Source organism: Myotis nattereri (genome assembly GCF_964212035.1).
Source record: "Myotis nattereri genome assembly, chromosome: 10".
NCBI lineage: Eukaryota > Metazoa > Chordata > Mammalia > Chiroptera > Vespertilionidae > Myotis > Myotis nattereri.
In genome coordinates, this window is record NC_138085.1 from 47,684,722 (window position 1) to 47,709,420 (window position 24,699).

The 24,699-nt window shown below is 38.0% G+C and overlaps 1 protein-coding gene across 3 annotated transcripts in view; it reads left to right on the forward strand.

The window, feature by feature from the left end:
• Positions 1-24,699, forward strand: part of WDPCP (WD repeat containing planar cell polarity effector) — a gene marked incomplete at its 5' end in the record, with an annotated part of 194,364 nt that overhangs the window by 94,320 nt on the left and 75,345 nt on the right. For all 3 annotated transcript variants that reach the window (XM_081100593.1, XM_081100592.1, XM_081100591.1), the window contains one exon: positions 16,871-16,973. In XM_081100593.1, coding sequence (XP_080956719.1) covers positions 16,871-16,973 — 103 coding nt within the window. The remainder of the gene's footprint in view (positions 1-16,870; positions 16,974-24,699) is intronic.

Here is a 24,699-nt window from a genome sequence, read left to right on the forward strand (position 1 = left end):
AAGGTACGAGATTACAAATGTTGACAAGGATATGGAGAAAAGGGAACTTTTGTACACTGTTGGTGGGAATGTAAATTGATACAACCATTTTGGAAGACAACATGGAAGTTACTAAATTAAAAATAGAACTACCATGTGATCCAGCAATTCCACATATGGATATATATCTGAAGGAAATGAAATCAGTATCTCAAAGAGAGAGCTATAATCCTGTGTTCAATGCAGCATCATTCACAACAGCCAAGATATGGAAACAACCTAAGTGTCCATTGATAGATGAATGAATAAAGAAAATGTCACACACACACACATACACACACACACACACACAAAGGAATATTATTTAGCCATAAAAATGAAGGAAATCTTGCCTTTTGCTACAACATAAATGAATCTGGAGGGCATTATGATAAGTGAAAAAAGCTGGATAGAGAAAGACAAATACTGTATGATATCAGTTATATCTACGGTATAATCTTAAAAAGGACAAAGCTGATGTCATAGATATAGAATAGAATGGTAGTTGCTAGAGGTGGTTAATGCTCCTCATGTCCTGTTTTTAAAATCTTTTACTACCCCCAAGTTCTTGAAAATAGCCTCCTTTTTATTATCTAGAAGTTTTATTATTTTAATGTTAACATTGAAGCCTACAACCTACCTATATTGATTTTTTGGGTATGGCTCAAAATTCTGTTATATACAGGGTGTGGCAAAAGTAGGTTTACAATTTTGAGTATGTGAAACAGAGTTTATTTTTGTATTATTATTCATTAATGATTGTATTATTTTCCAAATGAACTGTAAATCTACTTTTGCCCCACCCTGTATATGACCATTTATTGACAAGACTGTCCTTTGCTTATTGCTTTACAGGACCACCTTTGTCATAAACCAGGTGCCCATATCTGTGTATGTGTTGGTCTACTACTAGACTTTGTAACATTGCACCAATACCAAACTGTCTTAATTACTGAACTTTATAAGTATATCCAGTAGTGTAAGTCTTCCAACTTTGTTTAAATGTGTTGTCCTTATTCTAACTTCTTGTGATAGATGCTTAAATCATGGATTTTTCAGCCTTTATTGTCTAACATATGCATTCAAGGTTATAATTTCCATTCATACATAGCTTTGACTGTGTTCTGATAATTTTTATGTTTTTTAAAAATATGTTATATGCTTTTATCATTATCGAGCTTAAAATACTTCTAACACTTTTGTTGTGAAATCTTTGCCCATGGTTTTTTAAAAATACCCTTCCTAATTTTAAACAATGAACTTTTTCTAGGAACACACACACACACACACACACACACACACACACACACACCTTAACCTATTCTGTATTATATCAACCTTTTGAACTTTGTTGAAACTTCCTGTATGGCTCATTATATGGTCAGTGGTAAAATTTCAATGTACATTGAAAAAACAAATGTATACTTTGCAGTTTACAATTGCCAGGAGCAGAGTTCTATATCAAATCAAGTTTGTTAGACTGTTCAATATTTCTGTATCTTCTCTGAGACTAGTGTAGTGTATTAAAATGTGATTATGGACTTGTTTATCTTGTTTGTTTGTTTTAGGTTGTTTAATTAGGTGCATGCAATTCAGAACTGTCATATTTTCCTGGTTTATTGAGCCTTTATTGTTATGAAATATTCTTCTATTTTCTAGTAATGCTCTTGCCTTAAAACTTCAGAATATACCTACACCAGCTTTATTTCAGTTTGCATATGCTTCATACATCCTTCCTATATTATATATCCACTAGAGGCCCAGTGCACAAAATGCGTGCATGGGGGTGGGGGGAGCAGGGGGTCCCTCAGCCCAGCCTGCACCCTCTCCAATCCAGGACTTGCAATCTGGGACTGCTGGCTCCTAACCACTCACCTGCCTACCTGCCTGATCACCCCTAACCACTCTGCCTGCCTGCCTGATTGCCCCTAACTGCTCTTCCCTGCTGCCCTGATCACCCCTAACTGCTCTCCCCTGCCAGCCTGATTGCCCCTAACTGCTCTCCCCTGCCGGCCTGATTGCCCCTAACTGCCTCTGCCTCAACCCCCGCCACCATGGCTTTGTCCAGAAGGATGTCCAGAAGACGTCCGGTCTAATTAGCATATTACCCCTTTATTAGTATAGATGTTTCCTTATACTTAGTAGATCTCTTATAAGCAATATAAAGTTAGATATTTTTAATCAACTCTCACAATCTTTGTCTTTTAATTGGATTATTTAATTAAAATATTACATAAATGATAGTACAGTTGTGTTTATCCCACCCTCTTTTCTATAGGTCCCACCTATTCTGTCCTTTTAACTAGTTAGATATCTTTTCCTTTTCTGTATTAACTGTATTATTCTGTTTTCCCTTTTAATACCTTATTAATTACATATTTACTATAATTTTTAAAATCCAACACACATACTTTATTCAAATTCCATCCATTGTTTTACTTGTGCTCTTTATTAAGAATTTTTCAGGTGTAGGATCCAATCTAAGATCACCTGTTGCATTTCAGTTGTCATGTCTCTCTAGCCTTCCTTCATCTGGGTCAGTCTTATTCTTTATCCTCTCACCTTTGACATTTTGAAGTGATGGGGCCAGTTATTTTGTAGAATGTCCCGCAACTTGGGTTCGTCTGATACTTCATTAGATTCAGGCTATGCATAGGTAGCAGGAATACCCCAGAAGTGACACTGTTTTTCTCACTGATCCTATCAGGTGGCAGATGACTGTGACTTGTTCCCATATTGGTGATGTTAACTTCAATCACCAAGTTCGGGCTTGTTGTGCAGAAGCTGTTCAGTCAACCCTCAGTTCTTCAGGGGGAGCTGCTCTGTCTGTGGGTGTAAATTAAATGTGTTTTCGGGAGGAGGTGAGTTCAGGGTCTTCCTATGACACCATCTTAGAATGGAAGCCTCCTATAATTTTTTTTCTCTTGACTAATGTCTTTTTTTTTATTGTTGACTAATGTCTTTTTGATGGGTCTTTCTGTTGTTGTTTAAGGTCATTTGGTCTTATTTCTTTCCTCTTTTTTAACGTATTTGTTTATTTTTAAGTATTTTCGGCATACAATATATTTTACTTATAGTAGTTTCAGGTGTACAGCATAAGTATTCTACATTTATTATACCTTACAATGCGGTCACCTCACTAATTCTAGCAATCATCTGTCACCATGCAAACTTACCACAATACTGGTGACTATATTCCCCTTCACCCTTTTCACCCACCTCCCTATCACCCTTTCCTCTGGCAATCATCCATTTGGTCTCTGTTTCTATAAGTTTGTTTTGCTAATTTTAAAAAATTGAATGTTGGACATAGTGTTATTTTACCTTCAGAAAGAATTTGCGTTTGCTTCTGGCAGATAGTTAGGGCAAGGGTTAAACACCACCATTCTAGGGCTGAGTTTATTTGAACCCGAGCTTCAGTCTGAGAGCTGGTTTGTTTCCACTTGATATTTTTATCAAGAGAGCCCCTCAGGAATCCTAACTGAAAGCCCAGCCTCCTCCACAGGCCCTGAAGTATAACTTTGTACCCTCAGCCCAATGACTCTACCTGAAATTTTCTGCAGTTTCTTAACTTCTCAAACACTACTTTCTGCTAAGTTTCTCAGCCTATTGGCCGCCAATTACAAATTGGCAAGTGCTTTGAAAAGCAAGAGCAGCACCAAATGTCAGGCTTATAGTCTAGGTTTTGCTTCTGTCTAGGATCTTGGTCTTTAAATACTCACTGTAGTTCTCTCATATCTTTAAACAGAATTTTTAAAAGTATTTCATCCAGCTGTTCTAGTTGCTCTCAGTAAGAGTATTGGTCTGATATATCCTTATCTGGATAACTAGAATCAGAAGCTCTGCAATATATTTTTGGAAGGTGAGTGAAGTATTAAACTTGGCACTAGCTGCTTTCCAATTCTAGATAACTCCCTGCAGTATGGTACTTATTATGTTTGAACTATTAATTACTAAGAGACTTAAATGTCACAAATTCTACTTTTAAGCATGACATGTCATCAATTTTATGCTAAAATAGATCAAATGAAATTATATGAAGTGTGTTTACTAGGGTTTATCACTTGGTTATATTGAAAGTGCTAAAGAGAAAGACCTAATTTTTTCACATTTTAACTAATTTTCAATAAAATAAATACATTTTCAGGTCCTTAAGAATTGTTTTAATCTTGTAAGATTAACAATGCAAATCTTTCCCTTTCATAAGAGTAGAAGATATTGGTGTTTATGCCTGCTTAAAATTTATAGTCTGTCTTGCTCAAGGGCATGCCAGATGCTTTGTAATTACCAGCAAAAAAAAATCATTTTATATCACAGAATTAAAGGAGTTAACTCTTTTTGATCACCTACAAACCGCCAGGCATTATGCCAAAGGCTTTCTATAAGTTACCTTATTTAATTTCCATAATAATCCTAATAGGTATAATAATTCTATTGAATAATTCTATACCTATTTTATAGTTGATAAAACTGAGCAAATTTTCCTTGCCAATTTTTCTCCAGGTTAGGGTGACATTTTCTTCTTCTCATGTCTAGTATATCTATTGGAAGCTAGATTTTATGAATTTTGAGTTAAGTGCTGGATTTTGTTGTATTCCATTCAATAGTATAAAGTTGGGAATATTTTTGCACTCATCTTTAGCCATAGAAATCCCTTCCAACTTGATCCCGAGTTTTGTTGGGATGACTCCAGTAGTATGACAGCATTCTTGTATGACAAGGCATCCCCAACCTGGAATCAACCGTATGCATCTATATACAAGTAGTTTTGATTTTAGTAGGAAATAGTCAATAGGGTTCAGAGAGTGGGTGCTAGGGTGCTTAGTTCACTGAGCACTGACAGAGTGCTTAGTTCACTGCTATTGTTTTCCAGGGAAAGAGCTAGAACAAGGATAGTCAGACTTTTTTGTAAAGGACAAGATAGTACTTTAGGCTTTGCAGGCCACGCAGTCTTTGACACTATTCAACTCTACCATTGTAATTTGAAAGCAGACACAGACAATATATGAATAAATGAATATGGCTGCATTTTAATAACATTTTACTTGCAATAATTGGTTGTAGGTTGGGTTGGGTTCATAGGCTCTAATTTGCTGACCTTGTTATACAACATTTATAGAAAATGGCTGCTAAATATTTCTACAAATATTATTCCTATTAGAATAATCATGAAAACATTTTAAGCTTTCTTTGAAATTCCTTTGTTCTTAAAGATATCCCACAAAAGAAAAAATATGTCTATATTTTAAATAGACTTGAAATAGCTTTTTGCATGAAGTTGTGCCATAAATTTGATATACTGAGTCCATTAATTTTGTTTTTGATGTTCAAGGATTACTTTTTGTTTTTATTTTATAACTATGTATAATTGGTTCTAAAATCAGATCTGTAAAAATGGTGCATTCCATGAGGTCTAGCTTCCGTCTTTGCTTTCTTTACACTTTTCCTCTCCTTCTCCCTTAAGCTGCCACTTTTGGTTTATCCTTCATTTATAGAAAATATATATGCATATATATAAGTCTAGGCCCCTGTTGTTTTTTAATAAAACCTCTGTTTTAGTAGCATACTAAATACATTGTTTGGCTACTTAATGTTTTTAATTCAAAATATCCTGGGGATCACCCCATAGCATTTTTGAGACTAGAATGTGTTTAAGGTTATGGTAATAATAGAGTTGACTCTTCAAAACTGAGGGCTAGAGAAGAACTCTTCATGCAGTCAGAAATAATCGGCGTATGACTTTTGACTCCCCCAAACTTAACTACAGTGAGACCCCAGCGTCCAAAGGGAATTGGCTCCATGATCCTTTGGGGATGCTCAAAAACCTTATATAAAAAGCATAGAATAATGCATCCAGTTGGCCCTATGCATCTGCTGATTCCCAATCATGGACCAAAAATACTGTTTTCAATCTGTATTAGGTTGAAGCCACAGATGTGAAGCCTGTAAATACAGAGGGCTGATTGTATTTATTGAGATGAGTGCACCCATGCAGTTCAAATCTATGTTGTTTAATGGTATATAAAACAGTGGAATAAATATGGAAGCGTAGTGAAATATGAATAATTTTCTATTAAAAATCTAAATGGCTAAAAATTAATTCAAAATAAATGAATTTAAATAGTCTAGTAGCCCCAAAGAGAAAATTTAAACAAGCCCCAAATATAACTCTTGAAAAGAAATCATATGTTTTATTTGAGTCCTATGAAAACTTCCAAAAACTTAGTCTAATATGAAAGCATGTGCCATTCCAAGTAAATTCATTTGGTAACAAAATATAAGTTCTTCCCATATATTTTCACATTTAAAAGGATTATTCATTGTTCTTACTTATATAAGAAAGAGTATGAAACATTATGTAGACATTAAGAACTAATTACTAAAATTTATATCAATATAACTGTGATATAAAGTATTTAATATACTTGCTTATCTTGAAATTTACTTTTTCCTCATATCTACAAAATATGAAAATTCTATAATATTAACACATTATCAAATATTTTATTCTTAATTCTTAAAATTTCTTATTGATCATATTTGCCCTATGAAAAGAAATGTTATTTTTAAATAAGTAGAACAGGAATGGTATCAACATTTTATCTGTACTTGAAATAGAGCATTATGAACTTGAATTTTCTGGAAGCAAAATTTTGGGTGAAACTTAAACTTAGAAAGCTGAAGGTTATGGATTTAAATTTTCAATTAGCAATTGATTTTAACTAAGTAAAATACTACAGCAGGGAAGGGTAGAACATGGTAATCTTAAATATGTATATGGCCATTTCTGTAATTTACCATTTGCCAAGTTGACATATTAGTATCATCATTTAGCTGTTGCATATCTTTCTTTGTGCTTCTGCATATCATGAATACTCAGACATGAAAATTAGAAAAGGTTATAACAACATTAATATGTTATAGTTGTCATTATCTGTCAATGACTGATCTACAGTATAATTTAAAGATGAAAAACCTATTCAAGATTTTTTTTTAATATATTTTATTGATTTTTTACAGAGAGGAAGGGAGAGAGATAGTTAGAAACATCGATGAGAGAGAAACATCGATCAGCCGCCTCCTGCACATCTCCTACTGGGGATGTGCCCGCAACCCAGGTACATGCCCTTGACCGGAATCGAACCTGGGACCCTTCAGTCCACAGCCGACGCTCTATCCACTGAGCCAAACCGGTTTCGGCTATTCAAGATTTTTTTTGTGTTAAATGCTTTTTGTTGTAAATTTGCATATTCATTCTAGTAGTACACTCAAAGTCATCTGTGAAGGTAATGAGAACCCAGGAACAGCAAGTTTTTTATTTTAGATCTTAGATGATACAGACAGATATGTGTAAATGTAAAACCTGGATCATGACCAGAGATTACTGGTGTTTATCTTTTGTTCAGAGGAAGCCAATTTCACTTAATTGTGCTAAATGATTATACTAATCATTTTAGTAAATGGTAAACTATAAAATTGTCATTGAGAAAGAATGGCAGATATTAAATGGTTCATTCTTATGAATATTTTCCTGAAAACTTGTGTCCAAGTTAGTAACACTTTTATAATAAAACTAGAGGCCCAGTGCAGAAAAATTTGTGCACTCAGGGGGGGTCCCTCAGCCCAGCCTGTGCCTTCTCACAGTCTGGGACCCCTCGGGGGATGACCATCTGCTGGCTGAGGCCTGCTCCCCAGGGGATTGGGCCTAAGCTGGCAATCAGACATTTCTCTGGCAGTCCGACAGCCCTTGGGGGATGTCCACTTGCCAGCGGGGAGCAGACCTAAGCTGCAGTCGGACATCCTTGGAGAGGCTCCCACCACCACCGCTGTACTGGCAGCCATCAGCCTGGTTTGTGGCTGAGCAGAGCTCCTCCATGTGGGAGCGCACTGACCACCTGGGGGCAGCTCCTGCATTGAGCGTCTGCCCCCTGGTGGTCAATGTGTGTCATAGTGACCAGTCATTCCCAGTCTTTCTGCTGTTAGGGTCAGTTTGCATATTACCCTTTTACTATATAGGATAGAGGCCTGGTGCACGGGTGGGGGCCAGCTGGTTTGCCCTGAAGGGTGTCCCAGATCAGGGTGGGGGTCCCCACTGGGGTGCCTGGCCAGCCTGGATGAGGAGCTGAGGGCTGTTTTCAGGCTGCCCGCACCCCCTTCACGGTGGGGGTCCCCACTGGAGTGCCTGGCCAGCCTGGATGAGGGACTGAGGGCTGTTTTCAGGCTGCCCACACCCCCTTCAGGGTGGGGGTCCCACTGGGGTGCCTGGCCAGCCTGGATGAGGGGCCTAGGGCTGTTTTCAGGTGGGCCAAGCCTGCAACTGAAGCTCCCAGTCTCTCCTTTTTTTTCTTTTTTCTTTTTTATTCTGGGGTTTATTTATCTTCTGTAATTTAAACTTTGTTGCAGCTACAGCTCCGATGCTGGGCTGTCTGAAAGCAGGTTTCTGGGGTTTGTTTCGCTTCTATAATTGAAACATAGTTGCATTTCGGAGCTTTTGCTTTCAGGCTCAGAGCCTGGCGCAGCAGGTGGGGAACCTTGGCTTCCTCCATTGCCGGGGCAACCAAGCCTCATGTTCACTTCAGCTGTGTGGCTGCTGGCTGCCATCTTGTTTGGCAGTTAATTTGCATATCACCCTGATTAGCCAATGGGAAGCATAGCGGAGGTATGGTTAATTACCATGTTTGTCTATTATTAGATAGGATCATCCACCAACTAAGTAACCTTAGTTGTGTGGCAATAAATGTTGAGATTTATCAATATGATACTTTTGAAATACATTGCCCTCTACATTGTCCATTTAGACTTGTTATATGCCATTTTAATTTTATATAGTCTCCAAAAAGAGACCAGCAAAACAAAAAAAGGGACTATAAAGCTTGTAAAAACAATGTCTCCTTGTGCCTTATGCCTCCCAGACACATGAGTCTAAACAATTAAGCATGTGGTAACATAGTCTACTAGTATGTAAGAACCTTGATTGTTGGGCATCAGGGGTAAATGCATGTTTTATAGAGCTTGAGGCTTATACAATTTGAGGAACACTTCTTAAGAAAAAAACTTGAGATTTCAAAAAATTTTACATTACAAAATTAGGTACCAGCAAGGACATGTACAAATAGGTGGCAATGAAGTTTAAGCTTCATTAGCTTTGTGGTAAATTAACCTCTGTATCTGGCACATAGTAAACATTCCATAATTGTTTATAGAATATTTTTTTATTAACAGCTGTTGGTTAAATTTGAAGTCAGGATGAGTGGTAGGGTATGACTACCCTGTTGGCCTCTTGCAGTGTCTTTAATATAGTGTGATTTAAGAGTATCTTAGTCTTAAGACTCAACCAGGTTTGGTTTTATTTTCTTTATTGATTAAGGTATTACATATGTGTCCTTAATGCCCCATTACTCCCCGACTCATGCCCTCTCCCCCTCTTCCCCCCTCCCGCCCCCTCCCCCCGGTTCTGTGTCCATTGCCAACCAGTTTTATTGAATGTCCTTTATCCTGGATGTGCTGGCCTATTCAGGTAAAATACATGAAAATGAAATATAAAGCCAAGTGGTTATTATTTTCTTGACTCGTTTACAATGTGGCTATTCCCAGAGGTTTATGAACACATTTAATTGTATATATCAAACATTTAAACTAAATTCCAACACTAAGATTATCTAAAAATTAAATAAATGAAGCCAGAAGATAACTAGTTGTGAATTGGATAGTAGAAAATATATTTGTGTGTGTGTGTGTATATATATATAAATATGTTATATATATGTACTAGAGACCCAGTGCACGAATTCGTGCACAGGTGGGGTCCCTAGGCCTGGCTGGTGATCAGGGCCAATCAGAGCTGGACTGATTGGTGCCTGCTGGCCCAGGGGAGGGACAGGGTGCAGGAGGTTGGCTGCCAGCCCCAAGGAGGGAGCTGACCCTCAGCCCCTCTGGGAAAGGGGCCATGTTCGCTGTCACCCACCACTGGTTCCTCATCCCAGCCTGGGGCCTGAAGGCCCTGGCGGGGTCAGGAGAGGAGGCGATGGTTGCTGGGCCGGGAGTGGAAGGAACAGACACCAATGCCGCCAGCAGCAGGAGGTTGGCTGTGGGAGCACACTGACCACCAGGGGGCAGTCAGCTCCTGCATTGAGCGCCTGCTGCCTGGTAGTCAGTGCACATCATAGCGACTTGTCAACCGGTCGTTTGGTCATAACAATAGCTTAGGCTTTTATATATAGATATAGACATATATCTATATATATCTTTTATATATATATGAAACATATGTATATCTCTCTATATATATATACACACACACACACACTAGTAAAAGGGTAATGTGCTAATTAGACCAGGAGACCTTCCGGACAAAGCCATAGTGGTGGGGCTGAGGCAGAGGCAGTTGGGGCAATCAGGCTGGAAGGCAGGTGAGCGGTTAGGATCCAGCGGTTCCTGATTGTGAGAGGGATCCCAGATTAGAGAGGGTGCAGGCCAGGCTGAGAGACACCCCCACCCCCTGGCATGAATTTTGTGCACCGGGCCACTAGTGTGTGTGTATACTATATATATCCCACATTCAAAGGCTGTTAAATCACATTGTTTACCCATATCTTCAGAAAAAAATCACTTCTGTCATGGTAAACAACCTGCTTCCCTATTTATAATGGTCTGGCCCTCTAGCAACTTCAGCATGAAATTATAACTAATTTGCCTACAAACGTCAGATGGTCATAATAATCTGGCCACTCAGTGTATGTGTGTGTGTAATATATATATTTATCTTGATATATGTCTTGCATTAGACCCTAAAGACTCATGAGCTCTGTCAAACCAAGGGGCAAGGAAGGACAGAGATACACTCTCTATTTACCTAAGAACACATTCAGATACAGGCATACCTCATTTTATTATACTTTGCTTTATTGCTTCCAGATACTATGTTTTATACAAACTGAAGGTTTGTGGCAATCTTGCATTGAGCAAGTCTATTTCACCATTTTCCCAACAGCATTTGCTCACTTCATGTTTCTGTGTCACATTTTGGTAGTTCTCTCAATATTTCAAACTTTTTCATCATCATTGCATTTGTTATTGTGATTTGTGATTTTTTTTGTGGGCTTATTCATTTTATTTTCATTACAGTGTGATCTTTTATGTAACTATTGTAATTGTTCTGGGGAACCATGATCATTCCCATATATGACCACAAACTTAATTGATAAATGTGGTGTGTATTCTAACGACTCTACCAACTAGTGATTACCTCGTCTTTCTTCCTCTCCTCAGGCCTCCCTATTTCTTGAAGCACAACAATATTGAAGTTAGGTCAGTCAATAACCCTACAATGGCCTCTTAAGTGCTCAAGTGAAAGGAAGAGTTGCACATCTTTAAATCAAAAGCTAGAAATGATTAAGCTTAGTGAGGAAGGCATATCAAAATCTGAAATAGGCTGAAAGCTAGGCCTCCTGCATCAAACAGCCATGTTGTGAATGCAAAGGAAAAGTTCTTGAAGGAAATTAAAGTGCTACTCCAGTGAACTCAGGGATGATAAGAAAGTGAAACAACCTTATTATTAATATAGAGAAAGTTTTAGTAGTCTCGATAAAAGATCAACTCAGTCACAACATTCCCTTAAGCTACAGCCTAAGTCAGAGCCCTAAATTTCTTCAATTCTATGAAGGCTGAGAGAGGTGAGGAGCTGCAGAAGAAAATTTTTAAACTAGCAGAGGTGGATGCATGAAGGAAAGAAACCAACTCCATAACATAAAAATACAAGATGAAGCAGTAAGTGCTGATGTAGAAGCTACAGCAGGTTATCCAGAAAAATTTTAAGATAATTAATGGTGGTGGCTACAGTAAATCCCAGATACTCAATGTAGACAAACAGCCTTATATTGGAAGAAGATGCCATCTAGGATTCTAATAGCTAGAGAGCAGAACTCAGTGTCTGGCTTTAAAGCTTCAAAGGACAGGCTGACTTGCTTATTAGGGGCTAATGCGGCTGGTAACTTAAGTTGAAGCCAGTGCTTATTGACCATTCCAGAAGTCCTAGGGCCCTTAAGAATTATGCTGAACCTATTCCACCTATGCTCTATAAATAGGACAACAACTCTGAGGTGACAGCACATCTGTTTACAGCATGGCTTACTGAATACTTTAAGCCCACTGCTAAGACCTGCTTCTCAGAAAAAAAAAAGATTCCTTTCAAAATATTACTGTTTATTGACAATTCATCTGGTCACCCACGAGCTCTGATGGAGATATACAAGATTATTGCTATTTTCATACTGCTAACACAACATCAATTCTGCAGCCCATGAACCAAGGAGTAAATTTGATTTTCAAATCTTATTATTTAAAAAATACATTTTGTAAGGTTATAGCTGCCATAGATGGTGATTCCTCTAATGTATTTGGGCAAAGTAACTTGAAAACCTGTGGAAATGATTCACCATTAAGAACATTCATGATTCAGCTATCAAATATCAACCTTGCCCTAGCCAGTTAGCTCAGTGGTTAGAGCGTTGGCCCATGGACTGAAGTGTTGAAGGTTCAATTCCAGTCAAGGGCATGTAACCTTGGTTGCAGGCTGGATCCTCAGCCCCGGGTTGGGGTGAGTGGAAGGCAACCAATTGATGTGTGTCTCTCACATCTATGTTTCTCTCTGTCTCTCCCCCTCCCTTCCACTCTCCCTAAAAATCAATGGAAAAAATATCATTGGGTGAGGATTAACAACAACAACAACAACAACAACAAAATACCAACCTTAACAGAAGTTTGGAAGAAGTTTATTTCAACCCTCAGATGACCTTGCGGGGGTTCAAGACTTCAGTGCAGATATGGTAGAAATAGCAAGGGAAATAAAATTGGAAGTGGAGTCTTGAAGATATGACTGAATTGTTGCAATCTCATGCTAAAACTTGAGTGGCTGAGGAGTTGCTTCTGATGAATGAACAGAGAAAGCGGTTTATTGAGATGGAATCTACTCCTGAAGATGCTGTGAAGAATGACAGCAAAGGGTTTAGAACAGTATTTAAACTTGGTTGGCAAAGTAGCATCAGGGCTTACGAGGATTGACTCCAGTTTTGAAAGAAGACTTACTGTGGGTAAATGCTCTCAAACAGCATCCAGTGTTACCGAGAAATCCTTCATGAAAGGAAGAGCCAATGGATGCTGCAAACTTCATTGTTGTCCTGTTTCAGAAATTGCCACAGCCACTTCAGCCTTCAGTAACCACCACTCTGATCAGTACCCATCAACATCAAGACCCTCCCCCACCAGCAAAAAGATTACAACTCATGAAAACTCAGATGATGGTTAGCATTTCTTAGCAACAAAGTATTTTTTAACTAAGGTGTGTACATCTTTTAGACATAATGCTGTTGTACACTTACTAGACTACAGTATAGTATGAACATAACTTTTATGTGCACTGAGAAACCAAATTTTGTGGACTGGCTTTATTGCAATATTTACTTTATTGAGGTGGTCTGGAACCAGACCCTCAATATCTCTGAGCTGTGTCTGTTTATAATCAGGAGGCCTACAAGTATCACCAAGTAAATAGACTGTATAGTGTGTTCCAAACAGAAAGATTAAGAAATGAAAACCTTCATGGTATAGATATAATAACTTAAGAAGTGTTAAGGTTTACCTTCTTCAAATTAATGATCCAATTCCTTATCACACTTAAAAAATAAAGAGTAATCATAGAATTGAGAAAGAATGCCAGAGTGAGAGAGAGAAAATGTTCCAGAAATAATTTGTGGACCACAGATCTTAGAACCAACACCTATATCACTACTACTAGCATGAGTAACTCACAAAGAAAAACCATTTTTATATGGGTATATGTCTTTTTCTTTGGTTTATATGTCTGCATACCAGTGTTATATAGTCTTAATGTTAACCAGAATAAATCTTAGATAGTCTTGACTTTGTTTTTAAATATGAAGTTAAGAAAGTCCCATAAATACCTTGAAGGGATTTTGATTGGCATTCCACTGATTTTTACAGATTCATTGGGGTCAGAATTGATATCTTCATTATGTATAGTCTCCCAGCCATAAACGGATATATGTTTGTATTTATTTATTTATTTATTTATTTATTTATTTACTTACTTATTTTTTAAATATATTTTATTGATTTTTTACAGAGAGGAAGGGAGAGAGATAGAGAGCCAGAAACATCGATGAGAGAGAAACATCGATCAGCTGCCTCCTGCACATCTCCCACTGGGGATATGCCCGCAACCCAGGTACATGCCCCCGACCGGAATCGAACCTGGGACCCTTCAGTCCACAGGCCGACGCTCTATCCACTGAGCCAAACCGGTTTCGGCTATTTATTTATTTATTTATTTATTTATTGCTTAAAGTATTACAAAGAGTATTACATATGTCTCCTTTTTTTTCCCACCCTTGACAATCCCCTGGCTTCCCCTACCCCCCAGTGTCTTATGTCCATTGGTTATGCTTATATGCATGCATACAAGTCCTTCGGTTGATCTTTTACCCCTCCCCTCATGCCCCCCAACCCTCCCCGGCCTTTCCGCTGTATATGTCTCTATTTTAATCAGGTGTTTATGTCACTCAGTAATGGTTGATAATTTCTTCTCAAATGTATTACATATCTTTTGCTTATTTTCAGCTAAGAATCACATAGAAATATTGCCAATGAGAAAAATAGAAAAAAAGCCACCTAACTTATTTTATAAGTGTAGTAACCTTGATAACAGCTAAGGGATTGTTAGCAGTGAAACTCAAGTAAAGTCATAGACTTTTATTAATTATGAAATAGATGCAAAAATTTTAAATGCAATACTAGCAAATTGAATACAGTGGCATATTTTAAATTATTATTTTCTTCATTGAATATAGGGACCTATTTGAAAGTATCATGATACTCTGGATTGGTGTATATTTGCATTGCTTCCAATTTTTCATTGTTAAATAAGTTTTGCTCTCATCACCAATCTTGGACATATAGTGTCACATCATTTCCTTAGGAAGATTTCCCAAAAGTCTATGTAGGCAGATTTTAAATTATGATATGTTGTTAAAATGTGGAATCAGCAGTGTTTTTCTATAAAGGACCAGATAGCAAATATTGCAGGCTATGGGACAAGAGGAAAAATTGAAGTTTATTATATATATGTATATATAACAAAATAAATTTCCATAAATCTTTACTGATAAAATTAAAATATAATAATTGAGTACAATTTTTGTAAGACAAGTCTATGAATGTGAATAATGGAATTTGGTGGGGATAACATTTCAATTAGGGTTGAAAGTCAGTGTTCTTTATTATCAAAATCTATTGCAAATGTTCATCTGTTAATGCTCATCTGTGATGAAGTTTTACATATTTCACCTTTACAAATTTCTTTCTTCAAAGATAGGAATTGCCATATATTGATATCAATCTATGAGAGGTCATTTTTAGAATTCTATTAGCTAAAAGACTCGTCTACCTTTTAGCATGTCATTACATTGCACATTAATCACTTCCAATTAAAGTTCTTCAATCACACTGTTAAGTAGATTTTGGAATATGGACATTTCTTTGCACTTGCATCAAGGCTGAGAAACTCTGCTGTGGATTAAAATTGGAAAGTATGTTGCTGGGAATTTGTGTAGAAATGGAGATCTCAGGTCTTTTTTTTTAGCTTTTGACAGTGCAGGAAATGTACCATAGCCTGACATTACTTTTAAGTCAAACAATGTTAGTTCTCATTGAAACTTTATCACTGTATTAGGTTTCACATATAAGTAGTTTTGCCTTATAGTTTTAGGTTGAAACATTTTCAAGTCTATAGCATAAGCTAATTTGAAAGCCATTCAGAATTAAATAAGAGCACAGTTCTTCAACCATTTAAAAATGTAAACATCATTCTTAAGGACTGTACAAAAGGCAGGCTATATTTAGCCCACAGGCCATAGTTTATCAACCCCTGCTGCATAAATTCTTACATTCCCAGTAAACATAAGTGCTGATCTCCCCACAAACCTTGCAAACAGTAAATATTAACTTTAAAGTTTAATTTGAAATTACATTTTTTATTTGTATTTGAGTATTAATACAGTGAAATGTTTTTCATGATTATAGGTTATTTACATTTCGTTGTAAACTGACTGCTCATATTCTTTTTCCATTTTTATTGCAGTAAAATTATCGTTCCAATAATCATTCTGTGTAACAAAAATGTTCTAAGTCCATCCAGTACTCCTTTAATATTGAAAGACCTGCCATTGCCTAGTGTAACTTTTATTTATCCTTCAAGACTCAGATCAAGGATCAATTCCTTCTCTTTCGCTTCATAGCACTTTAATTCTTTAACTGTTGCTTACAGTGGTCTCCCCACTGGGCTCAGAGCTTCTTGAAACCGGGTATTGTAATTGAGCTGTGTACTCCAAAAACCGCTGGCAGTTAGGAGGCAATGATTTGTTGACGGAATGAGTTCAAATAGTAGTATTAATAATCTTAACAAAGTAATATGTGTTAGACACATAAATATCAGAGACAAATTTGGTACTAGTATTCCAAACAACTGAATTTTGAAGAAGCTGAGGTTTTTCTTCATTAAAATCTCCCCACAGGGAAAACAGTAATTAAGATTTCTATTCCCTAACAAAACTGAGTATGTCAAACATTTGATTTAAAAATTTAAAATAACTTGTATAAATAATTGCCATTAGTTATAGCTATAATCTCCATTTCAAGAAAATTAAAATACAAAAAAAGAATATTCATACGCCATGTCTGCTTTGTAATCTGAACAATAAATTCTTCCTTTCAAAATCTCCTTTGTAACTTAACCAACATTCATTTTGGATTAATCTTTTATTTTGCTTTCTTTCCAAAGGACATCCATTACCTTGCACTAGATAAGGGTGAATTGGCACTAGCTGAAGTGGCAAGAAAAAGAGCTCGAGACATTGATGCAGAATCAATAACCTCTGGAGTAGGTAAGAATTCATGCTGGGTTTTTTTTAAAGTGCTTTTTGTTTTAATCAATACTTATTCAGTATCATTTCTGTTTATGTTTGTAGGTCATGGTTGGTTAATTTGAATTACTTTCTTTGTAAAGATAGTGTCTTTAAAAAAACAAAACAATTAAGCCTGGCTAAATAGTACAATATAAATATGTAAGTTGGAATTGTGTTAATATGAAAATTGATGATGAGTTTTTAATCACCATTTAGCAAAAAGTAAAAAGGCCTTTATTCTCTTCATATGATTTTGAGAGAAACAGAGTTTATTATCAGCTATTCCTGGCCCAACACAGGAATTTATATAATCCTTTATTTATACACATAGACATGTCATATCTCAAAAGAATTCTCCCCTGTATCAGACAAAGTACTTCATATGGGATTTTACTTCGAAATTCCTAGAGTCATTTTACAATGTAGTCTTCCAAAGAGAACAAATAAAAAGCCTAACTTGAATCTAAAGGTCCATTCAAAACTTCATAACATAGAAAAGTGATAGTTTTTATTTTTTATTTTTTTAATTAAATCTTTATTGTTCCGATTATTACAGTTGTTCCTCTTTTTCCCCCACATAGCTCTCCTCCACCCAGTTCCCACTGTCCTCATCCATAGGTGTATGATTTTGTACAGTCTCTTCCTGCATCCCCCACACCCCTTTCCCCCCAAGAATTGTCAGTCCATTCCCTTTCCATGCCCCTGGTTCTATTATATTCACCAGTTTACTCTGTTCATCAGATTTTTTATTCACTTGATTTTTAGATTCACTTATTGATAGATATGTATTTGCTGTTCATAATTTTTATCTTTACTTTTTCTTCTTCCTCTTCTTAAAGAATACCTTTCAGCATTTATATAATGCTGGTTTGGTGGTGATGAATTCCTTTAGCTTTTTCTTATCTGTGAAACTCTTTATCTGACCTTCAATTCTGAATGATAGCTTTGCTGGATAAAGTCATCTTGGTTGTAGGTTCTTGGCATTCATCACTTTGAATATTTCTTGCCACTCCCTTCTGGCCTACAAAGTTTCTGTTGAGAAATCAGCTGACAGTCGTATGGGAATTCCCTTGTATGTAACTGACTTTCTTTCTCTTGCTGCTTTTAAGATTCTCTCTTTGTCTTTTGCTCTTGGCATTTTAATTATGATGTGTCTTGGTGTGGTCCTCTTTGGATTCCTTTTGTTTGGGGTTCTCTGCGCTTCCTGGACTTGTAAGTCTATTTCTTTCACCAGGTAGGGGAAGTTTTCTGTCATTATTTCTTCAAGTAGGTTTTCAATATCTTGCTCTCTCTCTTCTTCTGGCTCCCCTATAATTCGGATGTTGGTACGCTTGAAGTTGTCCCAGAGGCTCCGCAACAGGGCAGAGCAAGCAGCTATAGCTGATCCTCAGCCCTGCCCTAAGGGGCCGCGTGTCTCAGTGTCCCAGTAATTGCTGCAGGCACCTCTGAGGGAAAGCCGCCCTCAAGTTCCGAGTTCTGCCTGCTGCCAGACAGTCCAGTTTCTCCCCATATGAGTGCTGGGTCCCCAGAGACTTCCCGGAACTGGAGTTCAGAGTAGTCGGGAGCTTGTGACTCCCTCCCGATTCAAAAAGATAGCTGCGTCCTCAGGTGCCAGCCCCTTTCCGAGCGCGCTCTAGCCTCAGTACCTCTGCACTTTACTTCCGCAGCTCCTCTGAGTCTCAGTGTGCTTTTCTCTTTCCTTCTAGTTGTAGAATTTCCACTCAGCCAGCCTTCCTGTAGTTCTGGATGATGTCCGTTTTGTCTTTTCGTTGTATTTTTGAAGTTGTTGTGGGAGGTAGCAATTTCCAATGTTTACCTATGCCACCATCTTGGTTTCTCCTCTTTTATTATTATTTTTTTAATCTTTAAATTCTTTATTAGTTAAGGAATTACAAATGTGTCATCATCCCCCCCGTTAAACCCCATCCTCCCCCCACTCCACTCATGCTCTCATCCCCCTGTTGTCCATGTCCATTGGTTTGGCTTATATGTATGCATACAAGTCCTTTGGTTGATCTCTTCCCCTTACCCCCACCCTCCCCTACTTTCCCTCTGGGGATTAATAGTCTGATTGCTGTTTCTCTGTCTTTGGATCTGTCCCTGTTCATCAGTCTATGTTGTTCTCTATAGTCCACAAATGAGTGAGATCATGTGGTATTTATCTTTCTCTGACTGGCTTATTTCACTTAGCATAATGCTCTCCAGTTCCATCCAAGCTGTTGCAAAAGGCAAGAGTTCCTTCTTTTTTACTGCAGCATAGTATTCCATTGTGTAGATGTACCACAGTTTTTTAATCCACTCATCTGCTGATGGGCACTTAGGCTGTTTCCAGATTTTAGCTATGGTGAATTGTGCTGCTATGAACATAGGAGTGCATATATCCTTTCTGATTGGTGTTTCTGGATTCTTGGGATATATTCCTAGAAGTGGGATCACTGGGTCAGATGGGAGTTCCATTTTTAGTTTTTTTGAGGAAGCTCCATACTGTTCTCCACAGTGGCTCCACCAGTCTGCATTCCCACCAGCAGTGCAGAAGGGTTCCTTTTTCTCCACATCCTTTCCAATACTTATTGTTTGTTGATTTGTTGATGATAGCCATTATGACAGGTGTGAGATGATACCACATTGTTTTGATTTGCATCTCTCGTATAATTAGTGACTTTCAGCATGTTTTCATGTCTGTCGGCCTTCTCTATGTCCTCTTTCGAAAAGTATCTAGGTCCGTTGCCCATTTTTTGATTGGATTGTTTATCTTCCTATTGTTAAGTTTCATGAGTTCCCTGTAAATGTTGGAGATTAAACCCTTATCAGTGATATCATTGGCATATATGTTCTCCCATGCAGTGGATCTTCTTGTTGTTTTGTTGATGGTTTCCTTTGCTGTGCAAAAGCTTTTTATTTTAATGTAGTCCCATTTGTTTATTTTCTCTTTAGTTTCCATTGCCCTAGGAGCATTATCAGAGAAGAAATTCCTTCGGCGTATGTTTGCGATTTCACTGCCTGTGGATTCCTCTAGTATTTTTATGGTTTCCCGTCTTACGTTTAAGTCTTTTATCCATTTTGAGTTTATTTTTATGTATGGTGTGAGTTGGTGGTCTAGTTTCATTTTCTTGCATGTATCTGTCCAATTTTCCCCACACCATTTATTGAAGAGACTGTCTTGACTCCATTTTATGCTCTTGCCTCCTTTGTCGAATATTAATTGGGCATAGTGCTTTGGGTCAATTTCTGGGTTCTCTATTCTATTCCATTGATCTATATGTCTGTTCTTGTGCCAGTACCAAGCTGTTTTAAGAACAGTGGCTTTGTAATACAGTTTGATATCTGGTATTGAGATCCCACCTATTTTGTTCTTCTCAGGATTGCTGCAGCTATTCAAGGTCTTTTTTTTATTTCAGATGAATTTTTGGAACATTCATTCTAGCTCTGTGAAATATGCCGTTGGTAATTTAATGGGGATTGCATTGAATCTATAGATTGCTGTGGGTAGTATGGACATTTTGATGATGTTGATTCTACCAGTCCATGAACACGGTATGTTCTTCCATCTGTTTATGTCTTCCTCAATCTCTTTTTTCAGTGCCCTGTAGTTTTTCGCATATAAGTCTTTTACCTCCTTAGTTAAGTTTATTCCTAGGTATCTTAATTTTTTTGGTGCAATGGTAAATGGGATTGCTTTTTTAGTCTCCCGTCCTGTAAGTTCACTATTGGTGTAAAGAAATGTCTTAGATTTCTTGGCATTAATTTTGTATCCTGCTACATTGCCAAATTCATTTATTAAGTCTAATTTTTTGATGGAGTCTTTAGGGTTTTCTATGTACAGTATCATGTCATCTGCAAATAAGGACAGTTTTACTTCTTCTTTTCCAATTTGCATGCCTTTTATTTCTTCTTCTTGTGTGATAGCAATGGCTAGTACTTCCAGTACTATGTTGAACAGCAGTGGTGAGAGGGGGCATCCCTGTCTTGTTCCTGTTCTCAGGGGAAATGGTTTTAGTTTTTGCCCATTGATTATGATGTTGGCTGTGAGTTTGTCATATATGGCTTTCATTATGTTGAGGTATGATCCTTCTATTCCTACCTTGCTGAGAGTTTTTATCAAGAAAGGGTGTTGAATTTGGTCGAAAGCTTTTTCTGCATCAATTGATATGACTGTGGTTTTTATCAATTCGTTTATGTGATGAATCAAATTTATTGATTTGCGGATATTGTACCATCCTTGCATCCCTGGGATGAATCCTACTTGGTCATGGTGTATGATCTTTCTGATGTATTGCTGGATCTGATTTGCTAGAATTTTGTTGAGTATTTTGGCATCTATGTTCATGAGGGATATTGGCCTATAATTCTCTTTCATTGTGTTGTCTCTTATCTGGTTTTGGTATTAGGGTGATGCTGGCTTCACAGAATGAGCCGGGAAGTGTTCCTTCTTCTTGAATTTTTGGAATAGTCTGAGGAGAATATGTTTTAGTTCTTCCTTGAATGTTTGGTAAAACTCCCCTGTGAAGCCATCTGGCCCCGGGCTTTTGTTTGCTGGGAGCTTTTTGATGACTGCTTCATTTTCTTCCATCGTTATTGGCCTGTTGAGATTTTTAGAATCCTCTGGATTGAGTTTCGGAAGATTGTATTTTTCTAGAAATATGTCCATTTCCTCCAGATTGTCTAATTTGTTAGAGTTGTTCATAGTATTTTTAACAATTCTTTGAATTTCTGAGGGGTCTTTTGTTATTTCGCCTCTTTCATTTCTGATTTTGTTTATTTGAGTCCTCTCTCTCTGCTTCTTGGTGAGCCTGGCTAGAGGCTCATCAATCTTGTTTATCCTTTCAAGGAACCAGCTCTTGCTTTCATTGATCTTTTATATTGTTTTTTTGGTCTCTATGTCATTTATTTCTGCTCTGATCTTTATTATCTCCTTTCTTCTGCTCACTCTGGGCTTTTTTTGTTGTTCTCTTTCTAATTCTTTGAGTTGTAGAGTTAAATGATTTACTATCATTTTTTCTTGTTTTTTGAGGTAGGCCTATAGTGCTATAAACTTCCCTCTCAGGACTGCTTTCATTGTGTCCCATAGATTTTGGGTTGTTGTACTGTTATTGTCATTAGTTTCCAGGGTGTTTTTAATTTCTACTTTGATCTCACTGGTAACCCAATCATTATTTAGTAACATGCTATTCAGCTTCCAAATGTTTGAGTTTTTTGGGTTGTTTGTATTGTGGTTTATTTCTAATATTATGCCCTTGTGATCTGAGAAGATGCTTGGTATGATTTCAATCTTCTTGTATTTGGGGATACTTTGCTTGTGACCCAATATGTGGTCTATTTTTTAAAATGTCCCATGTGCACTTGAGAAGAACGTATATTCTGTGGCTTTGGGGTGAAATGTTCTGAAGATGTCAATTAAGTCCATCTGATCTAGTGAGTCATTTAGGATTGCTGTTTCTTTTTTTTTTTAATATATTTCTTTATTGATTTCAGAGAGGAAGGGAGAGAGAGACAGAAACATCAATGATGAGAGAGAACCATTGATTGGCTGCCTCCTGCACACCCCCCACTGGGGATTGAGCCCGAAACCCAGGCATGTGCCCTTGGCCTGAATCAAACCTGAGACCTTTCAGTCCGCAGGCTGCTGCTCTATCCACTGAGCCAAGCCAGCTAGGGCTAGGATTGCTGTTTCTTTGCTGATTTTTTGTCTAGAGGATTTATCCAGTGATGTCAGTAGTGTGTTTAAGTCCCCTACTATGATTGTGGTGTTGTTGATCTCTCCCTTGTTATTTTCCCGGAGGTTTTTTATGTATTGGGTGCTCCTGCATTGGGTGCATATATGTTTATAAGGGTTATATCCTCTTGTTGTATCAATCCCTTTAATCTTATGAAGTGGCCTTCCTTATCTCTTGTTATGGCCTTCACTTTGAGGTCTATTTTGTCAGATATAAATATTGCTACCCCAGCTTTTTTTTTTCATTTCCATTTGCCTGAAAGATATTTTTCCATCCCTTCACTTTCAGTCTGTGTGAGTCCCTTTTTCTGAGGTGGGTCTCTTGTAGACAGTATATATATGGGTCATGTCTTTTATCCATTCAGCCACTCGATGTCTTTTGATTGGAGCATTTAGTTCTTTACATTTAAAGTTATTATTGAAAGGTACTTGCTTATAGTCATTTCTATTTTTGTGCCTGTTTTCCTTATTACTTTTATATTTCTTCTTTTTACAGCATTCCCTTTAGCATTTCTTGCATTCCTGGCTTGGTAGTGATAAACTTCCTTAGCCTTTTTTTGTCTGCAAAGCTCCTGATTTCCCCTTCAATTTTGATTGATAGTCTTGCTGGATATAGTATTCTTGGATTCAGTCCTTTGCTTTGCAACACTTTGTATACCTCCTTCCATTCCCTTCTAGCTTGATGTGTTTCTGTTGAGAAATCATTTGATAATCTGATGGGGGATCCTTTGTAGGTGACTCTCTGTCTCTGTCTTGTACATTTGCCATCGCTATTATGACATGTCCTGGTGTGGGTCTTTTGGGGTTCATCTTGCTTGAGACTCTCTGTACTTGTGTAACTTTTTTCTTCCCCACATCTGGGACGTTTTCTGTCATTATTTCTTCAAATAGATTTTCTAATCCTTGCTGCTCTTCTTGTCCTGGCAGCCCTATTATGCGTATGTTACTTCATTTCATGTTGTCCCAAAGCTCCCTTAGGCTCTCCTCCTGCTTTTTAATTTTTTCCTTTAGTTGCTGTTCAGATTGAGCTTATTTCTCTACCTTATCTTCTAACTCACTAATTCGGTCTTCTGTTGAAACCTTCCATGGTGTTTTTGATTGTAGCTATATCACTTTTCATTTCTTCCTGATTCTTGCATAGGTTGTTGATTTTCTCATCCATCCTGTGAATGAACTGTATAACCATTACTCTGAATTCTTTTTCTGTCATGTTGCATGCTTCAATTTCATTAATTTCCTTTCTTGGCGACTCCTCATTTTCTTTCCTCTGGGTGTTGTGTCGTTTCTTCATTCTGATTATCTCCCGATGGTTCAAACGTCGAGTTGCGTGGGCCTTGGCCATGTGCAGTGGGAGCCTCACACCACCCTAGTGTCACTGAAGAGCTCTGACACTAAGACGTGTGGTTGTTGTGGGCTGGTGGGAACCAGGCTCGCTCAGAGTCAGTGTTACCAGCGCTCAATGTGGCCTCGTGTGCGCCCTTAGAATCAGGGACCCTGCATGCACCGTGCTGAAACAGAGACCCGCCCTGGAGTGTGTTGAAAATCAGAGCCCCCTATCGTGCGCCAGGAGTCAGAGTTCCCCAAGAATCCAGTATCAGAGTCTCTGTTGCTTCGCGCAACCTTGCATTGAGAATCAGGTTCCCTGTGTGCCCATGCACCAAGAATTGAAGTCACTGGCTCTTAGTATGAATGCACAGGGAATCGGGGATCCCAGGCGCCGGTGATAAGAAACACAGTCAAGTCACTGGTGCTTGGTTCTGCCTCCTGCCCAGAGAATCCGGGTCCCTGGGCCCGCGCTACACGGGACAGATTCCTGGTGTTCACGTGTTAGCCTCCAGGCCAGGGCTCCTGTAGCCGGCACTGCACGGGACCAGTTCCAAGGTGCCCGCACACATCCAGGCTAAAGTTCCTGTAGCAGCACTGAGGCCTGGGCAAGGGGTGGGTCTATCAGTTACTATGGCGCTGCCCGCGAGCCTGTGGGGAGGGGGATGG